Consider the following 23431-nt stretch of genomic DNA (forward strand, 5'->3'; position numbering starts at 1 on the left):
TCCAAATTCTAATCACAATATGTCCATTTCCAAAGCTACATCAATAATATGATCCCGATAGTCCCATTAATACCTCGTAGTCAACCACAAAGAAGACTACGTCTTCTTTAACACCGTGTCCAAAAAAAACTAGACCATTTGTAAGGATTGCTCATCAGAAAATTGACAATAAAAGTAAACCAAAGAAAATCCAAATCATCCCTTGAATGACGCCATTTGCATGGCATAACAAAACTACTTAACCCTAGCTCAAAGGAATAGGGAAATAACCCAATCTCAAAAGAGTAGAGACTCACTGAACTAAAACCAACAAAAAATAAAACCCTAATAAAAGCTAAAAAGAAGCCGCTGCAAACCGCTTGTCTTCCCTGTGAAAACGACGCTGGCGATCCCATGGTCACCACTATTGGATTAGAACCCACACACCACCACCCTCCCCACCTTAAAAGTGCATGTGAAATTACATATAAATCTTTACATCATATATTAATTTGAAACTATATTTGATAAGGATAAGAAGATAAATAATAAAATTTAAAAAATAAAAAATAAAAATTTTCACTCCTGTAGGTAATTAACTTCCCATAAAAATTTCTTAATAAGAAGCCATAAAAAATTGGGGCCGTGACCACTTACCCAATTTTAGCCTAAAAATTGCCCACTTACTCCACCAAGAGTTTTTTAACCCCATTTACCCAATCTAACAGTGTTTGACAGTATTGCTCTCTCTCTCTCTCTCTCTCTCTCTCTCTCTCTCTCTCTCTCTCTCTCTCTCTCTCTCTCTCTCTCTCTCTCTCTCTCTCTCTCTCTCTCTCAGTGCTTCGTACTCATATCCCAAACTACAAACCCTAAATTGCCCAACCTCTCTCTACAATTCCTCCATTTTCTGGTGGCCTCCAAGACCCCTGACGAGTCTTGCATCTCCAAGATCGAGGCGACTACTGCATTCGGATCGGCGACTATTACGTTTGATTTTGGATCGCAGTGCAGAAGACGTAGAACGAAGGAGGTTAGTATACGCACATGTCGGAGCCGATCTGGACAGAGGCGACACCGGTTTTGTTGGTCAGAGGTCTGGGAAGCTCCGAAGCTCCACGCTCCAAGTTCGGGTCTGGGCTTCGCTGGTAGGGCTCGGACGGCATCGTTCTGTTTTTTTTTTTGTTGGTAAATTTGGCATAAGGCTTATAAGGAAAGAAGAAAGAAGAATGAAAAAAAAAAAAGTTTTATTGAGTAGTTATACATGTCTATTGCAGGGCAATAATATGATTATTAGGGGGCAATAATATGATTACGGGGTATTATTAGGGGGCAATATAATCAGATGCCGGAATCCAGTCACCGGAGTCCGGCAAGGTCTTCGATCACTTCTCTCTCTAAGTAACAAAGAATGAGAGGGCAAAAATGTCCCAAAAAAGAATAAAAAAGGATTTAATTGGGTATTAGGGAAATGATCTCTTAGAGTGTTTGTGTAAGTGAGCAATCTCTTATTATGTTTTGGTAAGTGGGGTTAACAATTAACCCCAAAATTGGGTAAATTAACATTTCCCCTAAAAAAATTTAGACTCATTGCAAATCACAACCTCAACTTCTTTTTAAGGATATAGGAGGTACGTTTCTAGGGTTCTTGCTCTGAGAATTTCTAGTAATTTTCGTGCTTTGCTAGTTGAAGATGGTGATTTCTTTTGGGTTTTTGTTACGTGTATCTAGGATTTGAATGATTTCCTATGAAATTATTGGTATCGATTAAAAGATTGGTTTGTGATTGCTTAAGCTAGATTTTCATTCAATTGGCCTCAGATAAATTGTAAAGTTGAAATCTTGCTGCAAACCCAATGACATTTTGGCTTCAATGTTGGTTAATGAGGGTTCAGCAACAAACTGTTTGACATGGGATTACTAGCTACGTGCATAACCATTATCAATTTACCCTCTTTGTCATGGATAGATTTGGTCGGGGCATAGTTGCCTTGTGACTACCTGCATTTTTCGAAAGATCATCATTTCTATTTTCCTTTGACGATTCCTTTCAATTTTCCTTTGATGATTTCGAGTATGTGATTATTGCATTGACTCTTATTGACAGGGGAAATGTAAGCTTAAGCTTAAGGGAAAGGCTCTGGATGTGAAGGCTGCTGGAATTAAGATTTTCCACGACTAGTTGGACGAAATTTTTTTTTTTTTCACGACTGGTTGGACAAATTTTTTTTTTTTTTTTTCTTGTGGTAGAAAAAAAATTAACAGAAAAATAAATGAGTGATTAAAGCGAATAACTGAATTAAAGTTAAGTGACCAAAGTATCATACAGATAAAAGTTGAGTGGCCATTTGTGATGTTCTCCCTAATTTTTAATTTCAATATTTTAGTAATTTTACTAAAAAGTGAGGTGTCATCGACACTATTCTCGTTTCGTTTTAGTATGTTACTAGCTCTTTAACATATGTTAAGTAAGTGTCGATTCAACTTATTTATTCGAGAAAATAAAAAATGCTAGCAATGATGACATCACTTTGAGATATAGATTATCAGTGATTCAACTCGAGTCCTTATATATTTCAATTTTTCTCTTTTAACGAGAATTTGGTTGTAGAGAATAAGACCTTAAATTCAAATAAAATTAAAGCAATTGCTATTAGACTTCATATCCGATATCGTTCATTTACTTTTAAACTTTTTTACTACAAAAATATGTAATTTTAGGAGAACCAAATTAAGAATCCGAATTTGAGAACTCCCTTCCCTTTCATCTCCTTGTTAAAGAAAGGAAATATCTCAAAATTGTTAAACTTAGAAAAGTACTCGACCAAAATTTTTTCTTCGGTTCAGTCCCGTGATAGGCCCGGGCCCGCCCCGAATCAGATCGGGTTCGGTACCGTCAGTATCAAATCTCAAAAAATCCATTACCGTCCCGGCTCGTACCTAAATATATTTCCTGGCCCGGGACCGGGATAACCCAAAAACTGGCCCGTGCCCAGCCCTAATTAAAAGATAAGAACAAAAATTATCAATAAAAAACAAACCCTAAATATATTTTTTCACACACAAAAATAGAACAAAAAAAATACGAAAGACGAATTAGAATCCAAGGATATGGCTCCGACAAGGAGGAAGAGGACCAAGCAGAGGGCTGGTTTTACCAGCATCAAGATCAACAAGGAGGAGTGAGTCTTGACGCTCCTTATGAAAATTTTGAATTTTGAATTGTAGTACGTTGTCTTGCAGTACTGGATATTAATTTGGTGATCGAGGTACAATGTAACTTTTATTTTAGACAAAAACAAGTTGAGGCCTCGGAGCGTGAGATTGCGGATCTGAATCTGGGCGACAAGAGCAAGACGCATGGTATGCTTGTAGTATGCCTTGTGAGGAAGGAAGATTATCGATCTCTGAATTTTCAGTATTTTGTGTGAATTTAAATTTTAATTCTAATTTTGTGTTGGAAGTTATCTTTTTTTTATTGAAACTGTAATCGTAATTTGATTTGAAAACAGCGTTGTATTAGAATTTAAGGTTTAGATAGGAATTATTTTGCAGCTTTATATTAGAATTACAGTTTTGAGAGGATTTCTTTGTATACATCCATCTTTTGGTATTCTTGAAAGTTAGTTGTTGTTTTTGTGTCTTATATATGTTTCCTAGTTTGTCCTCTAGAACTCCTCGATGAAGAAGAACAAACATCCAAAATTTTGCAGCAGTATGAGTCTTTTGGGTTTCTTCATCATCACTTTGTTTTGTTTGTGTATCTAACACCAGTGTAACCTCAGGTAGCAAGGGGCAAGAATCAGAGGGTTCTGGAGACCTTAAAGGTGATGACTATTTGGGCGAGGATGTGTCAGGTTTGTTCTTTGTTTATTTATCTAAGGATGCATGGAATTTGCTTAACTAAGCTTCTCATTGTATTTTGATCGAGATTGTTTTCTGTATTTTTGTTTGTTTACTATTAAAAAAATTACTTTGTCTCGACTCTTTCTTTGTTTGCTTTTTAGACTTTGAAGAGGCTTAGAAGTATGTTTAAAATGAATTGCATGTTCCTCCTGAGGCTTGAGTTCATGAGGCTGTACTTGATGATATTCTAGGTGTTGTTAGGCCTAGAACAGTTCTTTCCTACTTTTCTGTTGGTTATGTTTCCTAGTTTGATTCTGTTATCTAGAGTTTCCTCTTCCTAGCCTTGTTATGTTTTGGGTCCTAGTGGGCTTATGTCTCCTAGTTTGTTCACTCTCTCTCTCTCTCTCTCTCTCTCTATATATATATATATATATATATATATATATATATATATATAACTCCCAGATGGAGAAGAACAAACATCTAAAATTTTGCGTAAGTTCGAGTTTTTTGGGTTTCTCTTCATCATTACGTCCTTTTGTTTGTGTATCTAACACCAGTGTAACCTCAAAACAGGTAGCAAGGGGAAAGAATCAAAGGATCATCTAAGAACTGCCCGTGATGACTTTTTGGGCATAGATATTCCAGGTTTGTTATTTGTTTATTTAAGTATGGATGCATGAAATTTGCTTAATTAAGCTTCTCTCATTGTGTTTTGAGGGAAAATAAGTAGTGCCTGTTTTTGATTAAATAGGTGATATTTGCACAATTGCACCATTAAAATGTCATTCCTTTATTTTCATATTATTCTATTGTTTTCTTGTTTGTTTGCTTTAACAGATTTACCCTCCATTCCCTTTCTTTTTAGCTTTTTTGTGGACTCTCTTTTAATTTTTGTTGAGTGGCTCAGAAATATGTTTAAAATGAACTGAATGATCCTTCAGTTGTTGCCTGCAAATTGTAATGCACTGCTTATTGCATAGCCTTGAGAAAGATAATGGGTAAAGAATGCACACATGATCCTTGGTAAAGAATGCCAAATTTGAAAGTGGTATTATTATTGTCATCATTATTTTACTTAATTTTTTTTTTTTTCAATTTTGTAGTGTCATGTAGAAGGAAATTAGCGGGTTGTGCCTGTTGTGGCGAGTATGATCACCTTAATGTAACCTGCCCATTCCTAAAATATATTCCTGATGGCGCTAAAATTGGCCGTTGCTTTGAGACAATATGTCGGGGTTGTCACCATATTGGAAAGGTGTGCTGTGTTAAGAGGGGGAAGTCTGTGGGAGGATATGCTATGCTGAAGAGGTGTTGTCATTGTTTATGTATTGGTCACTGGGAGTGGGAGGACTGTGAAGATTGTCCTAGACCCAAGGACGTAGTCTATGAGAAACTTGAATACTTAGATGGGGATGGGATTTCCTCAGAGTCTGAGGATGAGGATGCATTTCGACCCCGTAATAGGGCTCCATGGGGACTATAATATACCAAAGGCAACTCGCCAAATCGATCTTCAGGTCCCCTAATTGTGTCATTTGCTAGTGCCTTCCACAACTCTAATGTATTAGTTTTGTGCCAGGTTTAAGCATGACGACAATTGTTATGTAATAACTGCGACTCCCAAATCCATTTTCTGTTTTATTGATTCTGAGACTTTTAATGTATCAGTGGCCATCAATTTTTATGCCTTTTAGAATTCTCAGTATATTTTCTTAGTTTTGTGTGTTTTGAGTAGACGGCTATATAAGGGCCAACCGGCCAACCTAGGAAGCCATGTGTGATGAGATCGGTGATGTAGCCTATTGTAGTGCTATTTTGCTTTTCTCATCTGCAGCTTACAGTTGCTGTAGTTTTTGGCCCTAATCACTTGATAGTTAAACCATCACTACAGGAAAAATGATCATTCACGACATGTGATTTACGGCCATTTTTAAAATAAAATCTAAGGCATGCATAGAAAGCACGTGTGTATGTAGTAAAAAGAGCAAGAAAATTTGTTAATTAAATCTCTCCCTCTCATATCAAAGATTAAGTCTAGAAATTCAAAGGTCACCTCTAATTTATTTTATCATGATCGAAATTTCTGTGAGGCCAGTGATGTTGCTACTGCTATCTTTGTTGGTTGCTTAGCTAGGGTCTGTGTTAAGAGTTTGTCTGAATGATTGTTACTCTCCGCTCTAGAATCGTTTTCTTTTTCAATATGAATTTTGAGATCGATGAGCTATTTTTTTTCTCTTGAAATGATTGTTTTTGTGGAAGTGGGTGTTTATTACCCGCCAGATGTTCGATTAAATTCCCCTTAAGCTCTGTTTGGGGTTTCAGAATGGAATTATCAATTGAAAGACTTGTGCTTAGCTACTATTGGAATTATCAATTGCAATGCCTTAGACATTCTATTGTAGCATACTCTTAAATGGTTGTTCTTTACTGGCTTTGCATCACAAGGCATGTAAGGTTATATTTTTGGGGCCGTGACCACTTACCCAATTTCGGCTTTAAAATTGCCCACTTACTCCACTAAAAGTTTTTAACACTATTTACCCAATCTAATATCTAGTGACAGTTTTACCCCTATTAATTAAATTAAAACTCATATCTCTCTCTCTCTCTCTCAGTTCGTTGCAGGAACATCGTCTCCGATTACGTCCTCTGTCACCTCCAAGTCCGATTACTTCGTCTTCTTTATCTTTCTCCGTCGTCCCTCTGCCCTCAATCTCCAGTCTCCGATCGGCGGTGCGCTGGATAGCATCCGAAGCTCGAAGTCGTCCCTCTGCCATCAATCTCCGATTGGTGGTGCGCTGGATCACATCCGAAGCTCGAAGAGGTTAGATCCGGTAGGTTTTCGTTATCGGAGAGAAGGCTCGAAGCTTTGGATAAAGCCGGAAGTGCTGGTCTCAGCTTCAGAACTCCTGGGGTTTTAGGCAGAGGAGGAAAGACGCATTCGTAGCGGGACTCGGCGCAAAGCACTCTGGCGAGAAATCTAGCTTCGATTGGAGGTTGTACGCTGAGCAAAGCTTCGGTGTACAATGGCGGCAGAGCAGGGAGTCCTTCTAGAAAATCCTGGGAGATTCCGGTGGGGAATTCGGAGAGTTGATTTGGTGATTGGATATAGGGTTAAGGTTTTGGTGGATTTGATTAGTTTGATTTGTGTTTTGAGTTTCAGGTACTGATTCGAATTCGGCCTCTGAGATCGTTGACGGCTACGCCATTCCCATTTTTTTTTTTTTTTTTTTTGGGCAGACCACATGCCACAAGTTGTCTAGTATGAGAAAATATGCAAAAAAAATGTTTTAATTCCAGTTATGTACTAGAATAGCTTCTGTTTGGTAGATCTACAACTGCCTGTACTAATATTGAACTGTTGTAATTGTCATGTTGCAAGTTTATTGGTGGGCAGTAATAAGGTTACTAGGGGGCAATAAAATGTTTATTGGGCAATAATAAGATTATTGGGGGGGGGGGGGGGCAATAATATGATTATTTATTTGGATAAACCTCCTAAAACTTTCAAAATTAAAAACATCTTCATTTTTCACTAATTATTGATTCTCAATAAACTTGTTATTGGGAGGCAATAACTTTTTTATTGGGGGGTAATAATATGATTATTAGGGGGACAATAATGTGATTACTGGGTATTATTGGAGGGCAATAAAATCGGCCGCAGGAATCAGGTCACCGGTCCAGTAGCCGGTTATTGGATTCCGGGTCGCCGGTTGCCGGATTTCAGTCACCGTTCACTGGAGTCCGCGGCCGGCCACTGGTCACCGGAGTCCGGCAAGGTCTCCGATGACTTCTCTCGATCTCTAAGTGACAAAGAAGGAGAGGGCAAAATTGTCCCAAAAATAAATAAAAAGGAATTAAAAAAATACTTAATTGGGTATTAGGGAAATAATCTCTTAGAGTGTTTGAGTAAGTGGACAATTTTTAAGCTAAAATTGGGTAAATGATCATTCCCCCTATATTTTTAATGTTCAATTACATATGCTTAATAAAAATGAGAAATGATGCGGAAGTGAGACAAACGAAAATCTAGTTCTCCTTTTTATGTCTTCTATATCATACTTGCTTTGAGGTAAAGTTACCTGTCAATGATAGTTACCTTAATGATTTATTGATAATGATTCCCTGAGGATTAGAGTAAGGTAAGGTATATTTGGCAAAGGTACCAGTGCACATCTTATATATCGATAGAGGTAGATGGATAAGAAGTTTTGTTTTAGTAGTCTATAATCAATTTGAATCCCCTAGCTAGTTGATAACGGTTTAGCACAACCTAGGAAATGAGTGTCGAACAAAATTGTGTCCTTATGCATCTCTAAAATTCTGTAATTTCTAGGACTGGTATAATAGCAGCTGGTATATATATATGAATTACCACTTTGCAGATGGACAGGTCTTCTAGTAGTATGTTTTTAATCTCACGTGTAAAAAACCACTTTTTAGTTGTGTTAATGCTTTTATTTGTATGACATATATTAGTTTTCCATCTTGTGAACCATTACAGGTTGTTGCTTCTTGATGGTTACATAATTTATTTGTTTATACATTTCTCTTATTTGTAGCTCTTGAGAAGTTGCTGAAGGATTTTGCTAGCTGCAGATTTGCTACTGGAAATTAAGTGTATATGGTCTCTCCTAAATTCTTTCTTTTTTGCATCCCTTTAGCTTCTTCACTCCTACCTAAGTCTTTGGTTTAACCAATATGAACTGACAAAACTTGTTTTAACCCAAGACATTGTGAGATGACATCAGTTAATTAGTTGCAATAGAAGAGACTTGATTGTTGTTTTTTCTTTTTGCCCAACCATTTGAGCTCTTTAAAGCAAAACTGATCAATTAGACGTTTCTAATTGCAGACTGACGTGCTCTTAGCAGTTAGCACCACGTACAGATTGCTATAGTTACAGCAAGTTTCAATATAAACATGGTAAACTCTATTCCATTTCTATATTCTTTCCTTGGTGGTTAATGTGCCTTTTGACTTTAGAGCACCAATAGTTTTCTGACTTTCCACTTGATCATTTTATTTTGAGAATTGAGGGCTTTGCATTCTCTGTAAATTCTATGAAATAACTTCAGGGTTAAACTGAAATAGAAAATTTTGTAGCTCTTTATATATTAATGTCTTATTCAATATTATCTAGTTCTAACTTCGATGGGGAAACAAGAGGCATCCGTAAGTGTTGAAATTTATCATGAAGATCCAAAGTGAAGCTGTTTACTTAAGAAACGTAGATGTATTTGAAGTGGAATGTGCTGTGAATGTTTGAGGCAATCCACCCCATGCCTGCCAGTGGCTTTACACTACAAGTCTACGACATATAGAGCAAGCTTACATATTTTAATCCTATGTAATTTAGGTTCATTTTATTTGTATTGGTTTCACTATAGGCTTCATTTGTGATTGCTTCTACAACATTTGTTTGTATACTAGCTCAACTTTTTATATAAGTGAAGGTTCTCTTATGAAATTATAGCAAGCAAAGAATTAGACAGATCTGTTATTCTTTTTAATTATAAATTTTTTGGGTTACATTGGAACAATAGAGAATTGAATTTTTATTTATTTATTTAAACAGCTGAAGATTTCTCCATAAGACTTACATAACCGCAACACCAAAAGACTTCTCCATAACAGCTGATCAAGCAGCAACTTCATTAAAACTAATGTAAATAATCAAAGAACATATTTGCACAGTACAATCAGGCAAATTCCAGCAATAATCAAAGTAAAACTACGTAAGTAGTAGCAGATCCTAATAACAACATGAAAGCTATATATGAATTTTATCTTTGGGCAGTTTTTCATGCTTGCTTTTGTACAGCGTCTCCCATAATTCATGATATTAAGAGATGATCGATGATTGAGTTTGGCGTGTTGAGAAGATAGACTCGCCGACCAAGTCACCAATTGAATCACTTGTTCGTGCACTTAATTGAGAACCGTGAGCTTTTGCACAAAATGTGACCCTCACTACACTGCAGAAATTGCTTGACGCGCGAACTGACAAGTTTTTCACCATTATTCCGATGTGAAAGGTCACATTAGAGAAGTGTGTTTTTCTGGGCTTCTGAGTGATGATCGAGTGTGGTTGCTTTAAGTTGACTAACACATTTCAGCACTAGATAGTAAACAATTAGGTTATATATTAAGTTTCGTTCTTACAAAGTTGGCCGATTGTCACTTGTAATCTTGAATCCTTTAAGCACACTATACACTACTATACTTTTGAAAAGTTACGTGCTTATAGAGTCTGGGGAATTTCCTACGGACCAATAGATTTCAAAAAGCAATGGGGTGAATCTGATCACTAGCTATACTATCTGCAATCACACACCACGCAATAGTAACTCTTCCTCCCACCACTCTCAAGGCCCTGGAGTAAAAATAAAGTAAATTATATACAACCACTCTTCCTTACAATCGGGGTTCATTTGCAACCCTATTGTAAGTATGATCGAGGAAGACTGGAAGAGGATCGTCAAATGGAACAAAATAAGATTCTAATGGCACTGTCACCCTTGACGTAGAGTAGACCGTTGAATGAGTCGAGAGAACTTGCTTGATCTATTACCGCAAAGAGTACATGTATATTGCAACATGGTCACACCAATCGTGCAAGTGTGCAACCGTTGCTTTCAACGGGTAATTATTGGTAATTGGGTGAAGGTGGGCATTATGGGGCCGGATTTAAACTTATTAAGTATATAGCTAATCGCCTACGCAATATGTTCTTACCTCCTAAATGTTTGCCATACGTAACCAAATGGCATTGATTTATGCAAGTTTGCACCTATATGTGGGAATTGAAATTAGTTGATCAAGATGATGGAGAAGCATTCATACATGCAGCTGGAAATGATGGACTTTATAGTTTCAAGTCAGTGCAGCTCTGCAGTGCTAGCTTTAATTGGACTCATTTCATAAGGATACCAACTGGCTAGCTAGTATATAGAAGTTCATGGCCGGAGAGAAAGAGTTCGACAAAAATTCATACAGGAATGAAAGATGTTGGAATATGATCACGTGATTAGATGGCTTCACTATGAGTATGCTATGTGTGAGAATTGATGTACAATAACATTGGTGCATCAAGACGCACTTGAACAAGAAAATTCACGTATCCTGAAAGGGTACAATTATATGAAACTGAAGGGGTACATGTGTGCTGGTAATTATAATTATGTATGATAATTATAATTATTGTGAAGAGGTATAACTACTAGTGATGTCGGATTCCTGTCTGTATCTCTAAATTTATCTTCCTTGTTTAGTTACTTTAATACTGAAGCTTAGTTGAACCTTATTCCTTTTGACAGAATGGCAATGGTAATTCTGGAAAGTCCGCCAACAGCCCAACACAGAGGACTCCAAAGCTCCCAAGGGTCCTGCTGGAGCCTTATTCATTTTCATGTGAGATACTTTTCCTGTATTGTATACATTTGTATTGCCATTGATGAATGAAAAGCTGATATCGAACATGCTCATGTCTTGTTGCTTTGCTTGTATCTTATGGAAGTTTGTTTTCTGGTTGTTATGAATCGCAGGGAGGAGTCGCGTAAGATCTTCAAGCTGAACTATCCTGATTCAAAATCTGCTGTGAGTTTTGGAGCAGACCTGAAAGCTGTAAGTCTAAATTTCTAAAACCTCAATATCTACTTTACAGCAGTTTCTATGAGCAAAACCACAAAGTTATTGCCGTGATGGAAACATATTAATATATGGCCTGATATGCAGGTTGGAGAGACTACTGGTGGCCAATAGATACTTGACGATGCAAAATCTTAAATCTTAATTATTTAAGTATATAGTTATAAATCATAATATTCAAATAGAACATCATTAAGCTATTCACAAATCATATAGTCACCCTAACCCTACTCCCTAAACCCTAATTCCATTTTATTTTAAAACGCATTTTTATTTTGATAAACGGCAAACTGAAGGATTAGCGGGACATTTGATTAGATTCATCTTTCTTCCTCCCTGTATATCATTCTTGTATCGCTTGATTAATCAAGGTCTTTTTATTTTGTGCTAAATCTAAATGTGAGATGTCGTAGTTTATATAGTCTGGTTTAATTTCAATTAAACGCACTCTATTTGAATGCCCAATTCAATTTGAACTCACCCTATACATTGATTTTCTTCCGAGTCCAGGTCAATTCCAGCTTGTCTCTCGCTGCACTACCAATTGCTCTCTTATTCTGGGTTCGAATTGGGTCTGTGCTACCATCCACGTTTCAAGTTCGGGTCTCAACTTAATTCCACGAGGTCAGTTCGCATTCTCACTCTCTTATTTGGTGTCTTCATTTTGGGATTTCTGGTTTTTGGTGTGGTTTGGGTGATTTGGTACTTTGGTGGATTAATTCTCAGTGACTAATGATAATTGGGTTATGGTATCCTTCTTGGTCTTCTTCTTCTTCACTAGTAGCTAGTACTCAAATGAAAATATAATATAAAGATTACTCCTTTACTAGTAGCAATTTAACACTGGCGACCCTTAAGTATAATCTAAAGACTACTCCTTGATTTTCAGCATTACTTTCTGGAGTTTGTTTAAAAGATTGATGACCAATATAACAAAGAATAGCAGATGTCTGTTTCATCGCGTATCACATAGGTATTGCATTCTAATATAATAAGTTCAGTTTGTCTCAGTTACTCAATGAAATCGCATCATTTAGACTGATAAACTTCTCTACTTTGGCTTTCTGTTTTTTCTGATGATTATATTGGACTTTTGTAGTGGTAGTGGTTGATTTTGGAGTATAGTTTTATCAGTAGTTGTGTTCTAATGTCTGTGATAATTGTTTTTAGGCAATATTGGTGAAATTGATGCAGTAATGTAGCAAATAGAATTTTGGAGTTATTGGAGACCAAGTGCTGCCATTGTTGATAGTTCCTAGTTTTCATTACATCAACATATTCCTGTTGTTTAAGTGTCTTAATTTTCCATCTTAAGAAAAAGCTGCAGTTCTGTCTTATGCCCCTTAAAGTAGAGTTCTCTGAAAAATTTGATGGATGATGGTCCTTAGTCCTCATGTCACTTTTGGTCCGAATTTCTTATTTATTTATTTTTCCTTGGAATGGGATATGTCGGTACTTCTTCAGCATTATACTTTGTTGCTTTTACATGTCTTGCATTCATTACATTTTACAATGGATTTTGTCCATCTGATTTGTTGCCTGGCTAGTCAGTGATAGGTTGAGCTTCATTTCCGAGCACTAAGTTTTGGGTTTTCCAGAGGGCAGGGGAAGTTTGCATTACTACCTCAAATGTCATGAGGGTCTCTTTTCTCCTTTTCAATCCCTAAGCAGTATTTCGTTTCAAGTCATGCATTTTCTTATTACAAACAGTTCTGAATGATTTCCAAGTTCCTTATTGGCATGTTTATTAGTGATAGCTTTGTAAAGAAAATCAAGAAAAGGGAGAAAAATAGTGACTGGTATTAGAAAATGATGATTCGTACTACATGAGGGAGATCAGTACAGCTATTTATACTAGAGCTAGGATGTACAGATTGATGACACGTGGTTTGGAATCAATGGCCAGTATGAGACATGAACTAGCTAGATTAATATTTGATGTGGGATATTGATACTGCTAACAATTAGTTCGATCAACTTTTCATGAATATACCCCTGATATGAAAGCTTGTGTATGTGCAGTATCATTATGGGAATTTCGAGCTTGCTGCGGTATCTTTTCTGCCAATTACATTCCAGTCAGAAAGTATGTTTATGTGGATCCTGAAAGCTTATAATTTTTAGACATCCTATCTTCTATTTCAGTATTTCTGTATTTTCCATTAATATAATTTGAATTAGTAATTTTTTTTTTTTACTTCAGTGTACTTTCATTTGACAGGATGGAATTGGATATGGAGCTAAGGACGTCGAGTAATGGAGCTAACCCAGAAGTAAACATGGAGAATTCTGTGACTTTAAGAATACCAGCTAATTTGAATTACATATTGCTGGTTGGAAGACCTCTCTAAAGGCCATGTGGTTGCATTCTAGACTTGATTCAATCTAATTTCTGACTTGGTAAGTGGTTTTTCTAAAATGTATGTTCTGAGTTCTCTACAATGATATTGAAGAGTCTTGGTTGGTACTATAAGAGTCTTCCCTTGATTCCATGCCGTATGAAGTGATTTTACTCCTGATATCCTTATCTTATGATTGGTTTTTTTTTTTTAATTTGTATAGCTATTGGATATTATGATAGGTAGGGAACAGTGAACCGGCATTGCATCTTTGCATTTCTTTTTGTTCTGAATTAGCATTGCTATTAAAGACAAGCTTTGATAAAGCTCTGAATCTAGTTTGTGTTGTAGCTATTGCAAGTGTTTATGCTTTTTATAATCACCCTGCCCTTCTTGTTTGCAGAAGTTTATGTTGCCACTTTATATAATGAAATTGCTTAGAAAAAATGGTGATAGAATTATTCATTTATAAACCGATTAATTTCTTGTAGTGGATGTTTCTTCCTAGCCCACCTACTCAATTAATAATGCCAAATTAAAGTATAGCACTAAGTATATATATGGATATTTTTCATTCCTGTATTTTGCTTCATTTTCCTTAACAGTAAATCATATTGCTTTATATGTTTCATTTGCAGAATGGTGTTGGGTGGTCAAAATTTAAAAGCGCAGCACTACATCTCTCAAATAGTTGGAGTTCTACACGTACAAATGGTTTCTTTTACTGTTCTAGACTATTATTGTGTATTTCACAATTTTGATGAGTATTCATTTACAAATGTTCAACTGTTAAAGTGTAGATGGTTTCTTTTATTATGTATTTCACAATTTTGATGAGTATTCATTTACAAATGTTCAACTGTTTTTTTTTTCAAGGGGTTTGGAACCCAGCCAATAGCTGGGAGACTCAGCCCCACGCCTGACTTATTATATTAGAATGAACTAAACGCGTCGAGGGGGACATAAAACCTTGACCTCGAGCATCATTTCAACTGTTTAAGTGTACATGGTTTCTTTTACATTTCTAGACTGTTATTTTGTATTTCACAGTTTTGATGAATATTCATTTACAAATTAATTTGCTGAATTTCATCACTATAGATTATACAACCTACGACGATGAAAGTAAATTTCATCGCTATAGAATATAGTATCTACGATGATGAAAATAAATTTCATCGCTATAGATTATAGTATCTACGACGATGAAAGTAAATTTCATCACTATAGATTATAGTATCTACGACGATGAAAGTAAATTTCATCACTATAGATTATACAACCTACGATGATAAAAGTAAATTTCCTCGTTGTAGACCATATAACTTGCATTGATAAATGTAAAGTTCCTCGTCATTGAGTACGTTTGTTGAGGAATGTTTTTCTCGCTAAAAAGATACATATGAGAACGATTGTAAATTTTCTCGTTGAAGATTGTTTACAGTGAGGAAAGACTTCCTCGCCAAAAGATACCTACAACGATGAAAATGTTTTTTTGAAAATTCTATTATTTATAATTTTTAAATTATAATTTATCATTAGTGAGGAAATCATACATTTAGCAAGGAAAATTATTTTGTCAAGAAATGTATTTAACGACTAATTTCCAACGGTGAAACTTTTTTAACGAGGAAAAAATACGAGTTTAGGTGAGGAAATAAATTGTCGATAAAGAATATTGGCAAGAAAAATTATTTTCATTGCAAAAAAGGTTTTGAGAGGAAATAAGTTTTTCCTCACGAAAACTTTTCTTGACCACCCTACTGCGAGGAATTGATGACAAAAATATTTTCCTCACGAAAACGCTACGGCGAGGAAATTTCGATTTTCAGCGACAAATTTGTTCCTCGCAAATTAGCTTTTCTGTTGTAGTGAACCACTGACTAGGCCTATCTACAAACCCAGCTTTGGCAGTAACCAAAAGGAATTTGAATATGAATACTCAATGTAAGAATCTAACTAATAATACTTGTTAAAGAGTATCACTTCATAGATTTTGAAGTGATGGAAAGTTGAGACTGTGCCAAACAACTTTTAGTAAGGAAAGTGCATTTTAAGGTCCTACAAGGGATCCTATTGATGAGTAAAGTCGATGAGAGCAAGCATGGAACTAAAATTACTTTTGGAATGCAGCAGTCAATAGTGTAACATCAGTTTCTACTAAATGCATTCTTTGTACCTGCAATAGTGCATAACCAACCCCCTTAAAATGAAAACCAAATTAACTCAAGAAACATGCTCGAAGATAATTCCAATGTAATATTATAGCAAGAATGCTTTATTTATATCTCATTTTATAGCCAGTTTATGCGTCCTTGAAAGCAGTTGGTGTAAGGCAGAATGAATTCATATTAAAATTCTACTTCAGGTTCCATGAGACTATGCTTGTTTCTGCTAGTATTGGCATTGATGGCACCCTCCGTCAACTCAAAATATCAGTACACCCAACTTGTCCAAATGTGGCCACTGGGTCACTGTCATTTCCCACCACATTGCACTGCACCGATACCTCGGAACTACTTTAGTGTGCATGGCTTATGGCCAAGTAATCACAGTGTGCCCAAGATTACATGCAAGAATGTATATGTTCCCTTCTCCGGAACACTGGTTTAAACTTGTATACTCATACTATACTACTGTAGTTTTCAACGAAATCTCGAAATTATCCTTCACTTACTCTCCTATTGGCTTGCCGCATCACATACATGACACGACGGCCGTACCGAAGAAGTGGATGTAATCTTTCGGGTATTTAAACTATAAATGACTTGTGCAAGAATTAAATACCTTGTCATGATTCATGAATAACATAATCATAAATATGAACTAATTTAATCAAAGATGAGTAACTAAGGGCATCTCCAATAGTGTTATCTTTTACATAGCTAAGAATAGGTAAAAGTGATATGTAGCTATCCAATTTGAGAGTTGTTCTCCAGCAAGGATAGCTATTTTTGAGTTAATTTAATTTAAAAAAAAAAATAAAGATAACTAAAACAACAACTATCTACAACGTCTGTTCTATATATATATATATATATATATATATATATATATATATATAATACGTATATTCATGTTCAACCATCTTCACTTTCGATACTGACTATTTCTTTCTGTAGTTATGACTCGTTTTTTATATGATGATGAACGACGAATCCTTTGGAGGATGAAACAATTATATATGCACACTTTTGTTGAACAATCAATGAAGGAAGACAAACCTCGCCGCCAACGCAATTCTTTTGAAGATATGTCTCGATTTCATAAAAATCATCATCATCATCATTTGCAACCTAGATTTGGGAACAACTATTTTGAGATAATCTTGGATATTGTTTTTTAGGTTTTCATCTCAAAATTGAATGCTAATGTATCAACATGATTATACTTTTTCATCTGCTTTTTGAATGCCTCACGTCTGGCATACGTATCAATAATTGATTATATTGTATCAATTGAATGCATCCCATCCGAAGGCTTGCACAAAACTCTCTAAATGTGTATCTCAAGACTCACCCACAAAATGAGTTGGAATTTGGAGGGATCATAGTTGGTTGGCTACCAAGCAAGGAGTATCAACCCTATGTGGTTCTTTTGTCCCAGACAATGCTATGCCCTCTTCAAAATCTTAACACCGCGGTCCCGCGTTTGTTGCTTGGTTCAGGCGCAGATCATGCAGATGCCATGCTAAAACAGTTGGGTGCTAATCCTGAAATGCCTGAAAATATGGCTAAGGCAATTGTTGCAACCTCAATGCTTTATGCATCATTCAGGAAATCTTGCACATGTGGCTCTACACATGTATTTGTCTTTCGCAATGGAGAGAATATAAATATCAATGCATCACATGATTCATTGGAGCCATGCGCAGTTCATTTGGAGAACTATGGATTTTACTCTAAGAACATACTCCTGATGCTTATTGAGAAATTGGTAGCAGGACCATATACTGACTTTGAGCAGCACCTATCTTCTTGCCCAGAGGTATCATGCGTTTCTCGTATGGTTAAGAAGAAAAAGTATTTTACTACCGGGTGTTTGATAGTACTAGTCAATTGATATCCTCTGCTTTGGACACGATGGTAAAGCGGCATGCCCCTCCATCGGATATGGATCTCTATCCGAGATTCGAGAGAGTTACTTTTAATATGGGCAGAAGGAATATTTTTGTGCTTGTGGGAAAATGCAGCCAAGAGCTGTTGAAATTCATGACAACATATGATGAATAGGAGGCAGAGAACTGAAATAGTTATTTTTGTGCTTGTGGAAAAATGTGCAAACAGTTATTGGAAGTCTAATTGTCACAAAAAAAAAAATGCATCCCATCTAGTATTTGATTAATTCCCTTAATTGGTTCCCAATGCTCCACAAGATAAATTGTTGTATACTACAATGCCAAAACTTAAATAGAGGAAAAGAGAACTCAAGAATCTAGAAATTAGAACGTTGGAACTGAAAAATTGGAACGTTGGAATTGAAGAATTGGAACATTGAGGATTTTATGTGAAGTTAAATTCTCTCTCCTCTCTAGGCCTAAATATAGCTAGAGTTTTTAGCTAAAGCTAAATTTATCTTCTAAGTAGGTATTCTGTTGGAGATAAAACTTATCCTATAATTTGTTAAATTTTAAATTTTAAATTTTTTTTGAAATAGATATTCTGTTGGAGATGTCCTTCCATCAAGCCGTTTATTTTGTTAATTTGACACATGGCTCCATAATGAACTCATTTTCACATTCCCACCCACAAGCCAAAATTGATATCCGTACATACATTTAAATTTCAAACCTGCCTTTAGTTTTAACGGAACCGTGTCAAAAGTAACGACACTTCAGTGTATAAAAAGGGACTCAGTTCATTTGAGTCCGACTATCTCCGAGATTTAGCTTTCTTGTAGATCTGATACCATGGAAGCTCTACAACTGAGGCAGCTGAAATTTCTCAATGCCCAAATTTCTCTAGCTCACTTTCCTGTCATTTCACATAATCATCTAATATAAATTCAACAAAAGATTTAACATTAGCAATTAGCTCAGTTTTTTTTCAGTGAAAATTACGAATCCAATTAATTTTCTATCTTTTGTGTGAGCACCACAATTCGAACCGTATTAGTCTAAAAACAAAAACTGAGCATGACAAATTTTACAGCTCAGATAAGTTACAAAATTACAGGAATTTTTTTTTTTTAACAGAAAGAGATATTGATTTCAAGATTGAAACTGGAATAGTACCAGATTTCCAAATACTACTAAAAAAATATATAAAGCAAAATCATCCAAATGAAAATCAAACCGCCGTCTTAGGCCTCGGTGGTGTCTCCGCCGCCTTGGGGCTCGGTGGAGTCTCCGCCTTTATTTTTTTGCGTAAGGCGTAAGCCTTAAACACATACGAATGATTTCAATAAAAAATCATTACCCTCCATTTCATCATCACCAAATTGTTCATCCCATATTATGAACAACTCCTTTTTCTTAACACTACCAAACCAAAAAACCGTATCCACAAAATTGAAAGCTATGAACTTCAATATAATATATTAAAATTGAACCTATATAGTTGGACAAAATGAGCTGCTTACTCAGAAATATAAAAACGTATTGATTTCCAAAGATTTCACTAAAATAAAATATATAGAAAAACAACTATATTTTAGTATCCTCAAAACAGAAAGCTATGAACTTCAACGACACAATTTAGAATTGTACCTATAGAGAGTCGAGTGAGATAGATAATTAACGGCTTCTAAGATTTCACCATGGAATGTGTTTGGATGAGGGAAAAAAATGATGGAATTTAATTGAAAGTGAGGATTTCATAATTCCTAAAAGCCAATTCCCTCATTTGGCATTATCATATTGGAAATTTTAAATTTCTTTGTGGAAAAAAAATGAAGGAATTCATTGTTTAAATTCACCACTTCAATTTCCACCAATATAGGTGTCATTTACAGATTCCTCTTAGAGTGTGTTTGGATGAGGGAAAAAATGATGGAATTTAATTGAAAGAGAGGATTTTATAATTCCTAAAAGCCAATTCCCTCGTTTGGCATTATTAGATTGAAAATTTTAAATTTCTCTGTGGAAAAAAAAAAAAAAAGGAATTCGTTATTTAAATTCCTCACTTCAATTTCCACCAAAATAGGTGTCATTTACGAATTCCTTTGCAGTATTCAATTTTTATTTCCAAAACAATACTTTTTTGTATTTTATCTTTTTATTTGTTTTAAACTTTCTTAATTTATTACACATTTCAAATCGTAAATAGATGCAAGTCATGCAACCAAACAATAGAAATTGCAATTAATGGAATTTTAGATTGATGGAGTTAAAATTCCATCATTTATAAATTCCTACGGATTTTATAATTTTCTCATCCAAACTTACAGTATTCAATTTTCATTTCCAAAACTAGGTTTTTTTCTATTCAATTTTTTTTATTTTTTATATTATTACACATTCGAAATTTTTAATAGATACAACCAAACAATAGAAATTGCAATTAACGAGAAACTCGGCGGAAAACCTAGAGAAAACTAGAGAGACAAGTTGCTGTTTGGCCTGTTCGGCTGCACCTCGGCGCTGACGATGGCTTCTGGCCTCGTCGGTGATAGTCGAGTGCGGCCGGATGGGTTGCCGGTGTGAGTGAGCGCAGATTGGGTCTGAATGGGCTCCTTATGCCATGGTTTTGGCTGGCGGCAGTGTCGACACAGGCAGAGGGTTCGCGGCAAATGGTGGAGCCTGATCGGATCCGTTTGGATCTCGTCGCATTTGTCAGGTTTGTGGCTGGGCTTCGTATCTGTGCTGGTGGTTTCTATGGTTTGATCCATTCGGATCTTGCCATACAATCATTGGAGTTTGGATTGATCTCAGTGCTTACAGCGGAGGACGGCGAAGAGGAGGTATGGAATGGCTTCGGTGCGTGCAGTGGAGGGCGGTTTGAGGTGCTGATCGACGACGTGACTTCGTCAGAGGTCGAGATCTGCAAGCGGCGGCGTGACGGGTTTGGAAGCACGTTGGTGTTGGCTGGCCAGCCTGGCCTATCTGTGCAGCACATGTCTTGGGTCGGGCTCAATGGCTGGAGCTCTTGGACCCTAATCCGGTGGTGGGCCTGGTCTGGGCCTGATGTATCTTGGGCCTGGGGTTTTACTCTGGGTTCACGATGTTTTATTTTATATTTTCATTTTTTTAGTTACTATTATGTTTTCTTGCTTTGGGAACCTTAGGTTTGCATTACTCTCTAATTTTGTTAGGGAACTACGCACTTTCGTGCCTCTAGCAAATCCTCTAGAATAGTAACGACGGAGGATTCTCGTGCCAAGGACAAAGGAAAGCTTGTGGTTCCCGGGTCTCCTTGCCTAGTACTTGAAATTGAGTCTTTTACTAGTTGCTTCTTAGTTATCTCTAGTTGTACACCAATTGAGGTCTCTAGGCGACTATGTTTACTTTTCAAAGAGAGGCTTTGTAGTGAGGATTTGATCTCTTGTATGTAGGCTCATTAAGTGAGCGCATGCGTTAGCAGTGAGGGTCAACTGTCCTTTGTCTAGTAGCTTATACCATTTATGATTCTAGTGTAAGACAGCATTCGATGTACGTGTGTTATGGCCATGGATAATTGAATGAAATTTTCTCATTTCCTAAAAAAAAAATAGAAATTGCAATTAACGGAATTTTAGATTGATGGAGTTAAAGATTCCATTATTTATAAATTTCTCTTTTAAAGAAAGAAGAATAAAATAAATAAATAAATTCCTACCGATTTCCAAACGCACCCCAGAGAAAAAAACTTTTCCTTCATCAGCAACCAAACCCCGATCTGGCTCAAAACATAGTCTTTAACAGATCAATCAACGAAAATATATATTATACATACCCATATATATTGAAAGCTAAGAAATTTTTTTTTTTTATCAGAGAAAGCTAAGAACTTTAATTTAAAGAAAAGTTGCAAATACCAAACCTATAGGAAAAAATACAGAAGCCAGCTATGGGAGAGAAAGAGGTACTCGTAAATGTAGTCTGATTAGATGATGAAGAAACCCTAAATCAAGCAGATTTTTCCAGAGACCATTTAGGAAACCTAGTTTTCTCCAATTTGTTTCGTCCCTTATTATTGTTGTTGTTGTCATCCGCCCTTGTCTTTAACCAGTTGAAGGGTATTTGAGTAAACGATGCACAAGACTTGGGGGTAAAGAAAAGTAAAGACTCCGAAGTCTTCAAGGAAAAGGAAAGGGAATTGGAATATTTCCATATACATTAAGGAATCCACTCTTTTATATATCATCGTGTTTGGTTCAAGTTAAGTTTCTGCTGCCGCATGAGACATGTTGATGGTGGTATTGTTTTAAAAAAAAAACTATTGATGAGGCGACCTCTGATGCTGATGGTGTTCCTCGCAAAAGAAAAAGAAAAATAATACCATCTTCATCATCGTTGTCATCGAAAAAATCGAAAAGGTCATCTATAGCATCAACATCAGAACTGAGTAATAAATATTGGTTGGAATTCTATGTCGACTTCCTCTCAAATCCGTTGCTCTATGCAAGGGTGTGTGCAAGCGTTGGTTCACTCTTATCTCTTCTAATCTCCCTTCTTTCATCAACTTTCAACAGCAGCATCATGATGAGCCCAACTTACATACTCTGGTCATCTGCTCTCGATTCCTTCCAATGTGTAAAACAACCCGTAGGTTGTCTAGGGATTTCAAGCTCTCTGATTGTTGTTTCCAAGACTTAGGCTCTAAGAAACGACGACGTCCAGTTGTGGTAGGGACGCAAAATGACTTGGTTTTGTGGTGCGCAAGAAAGAAGTATCAACGCCATTATTACATATGTAATCCATAGTTCCATACACCAAGCAATGTGTTGCTCTTCCTCCTACCCCTGGACTCTACAAACATGCACGAGTGGGCTTCATTTGCGATCCCTACTATATCTACGAGAGTTCTTCTCCAGTCGTCAATGAGCTTAATGCTGATTATAGGTGCAGGGTTGTGCGATTACTTCCAAAGTTGAGGATGGAGAAATTCTCTTCTGAGACGGGTCAATGGAGAGAAATGATGTTATGCCCGACAGTTCTTGGAGATATCTATGAGCTAAAGCCAAGTTTCTTCAAACAAATTGTGACTGCGGGCTTTGCTTACAATGGAAAGTTGTATTGGTGCGGTGGCCGTATATATAAGTCGCCTCCATTTACTTTTGAGTTGGATCCATTCTGTACGAGTACTACCACTACTGTCAATGCCGATGGTGGTGGTGGTGATATTATTGATGTTTTTGACTCGTGTCGTTTCATCGAGGGGCCATTAGACTTGCAAGACCTGAGCGATTACTGTTTCCCAGTTTTAGGTGTGTGCCGAGGTAGTCCTCTACGGGCATGTAATTTCGAACTTTCTGGCATTGATGATCGTATAAGGATTTGGGGGTTAAGAGAGGAGGTTGGAGGTAAAAGAAATGGCATTTGACTTTGGACAAACTACTTTGGCTAGAGATGATTTCAAGTTGCGAAGATACCAGCATTGACGACTCGGAAGATAGTTTTGAGGTGCTAGGTTTCCACCCAAACAATAAGGATTATCTTGTATATATCTGTCTTTGCCAAAGTCGTCATATGCAAC

General features: G+C 36.3%; 1 protein-coding gene across 1 annotated transcript; it reads left to right on the top strand.

Annotated features, from left to right (window-relative positions):
* The first annotated feature begins 3039 nt into the window (after positions 1 to 3039).
* Positions 3040 to 5513, top strand: LOC112187285. Its single transcript, XM_024326023.2, has 5 exons — positions 3040 to 3158; positions 3269 to 3339; positions 3762 to 3833; positions 4399 to 4470; positions 4929 to 5513. Exons 1-5 carry the CDS (start codon positions 3088 to 3090, stop codon positions 5306 to 5308), a joined length of 666 nt encoding a protein of 221 aa, XP_024181791.1. The 5' UTR covers positions 3040 to 3087; the 3' UTR covers positions 5309 to 5513.
* The last annotated feature ends 17918 nt before the right edge of the window (positions 5514 to 23431 follow it).

Source organism: Rosa chinensis, chromosome 2 (assembly GCF_002994745.2).
Source record: "Rosa chinensis cultivar Old Blush chromosome 2, RchiOBHm-V2, whole genome shotgun sequence".
Classification (NCBI taxonomy): domain Eukaryota; kingdom Viridiplantae; phylum Streptophyta; class Magnoliopsida; order Rosales; family Rosaceae; genus Rosa; species Rosa chinensis.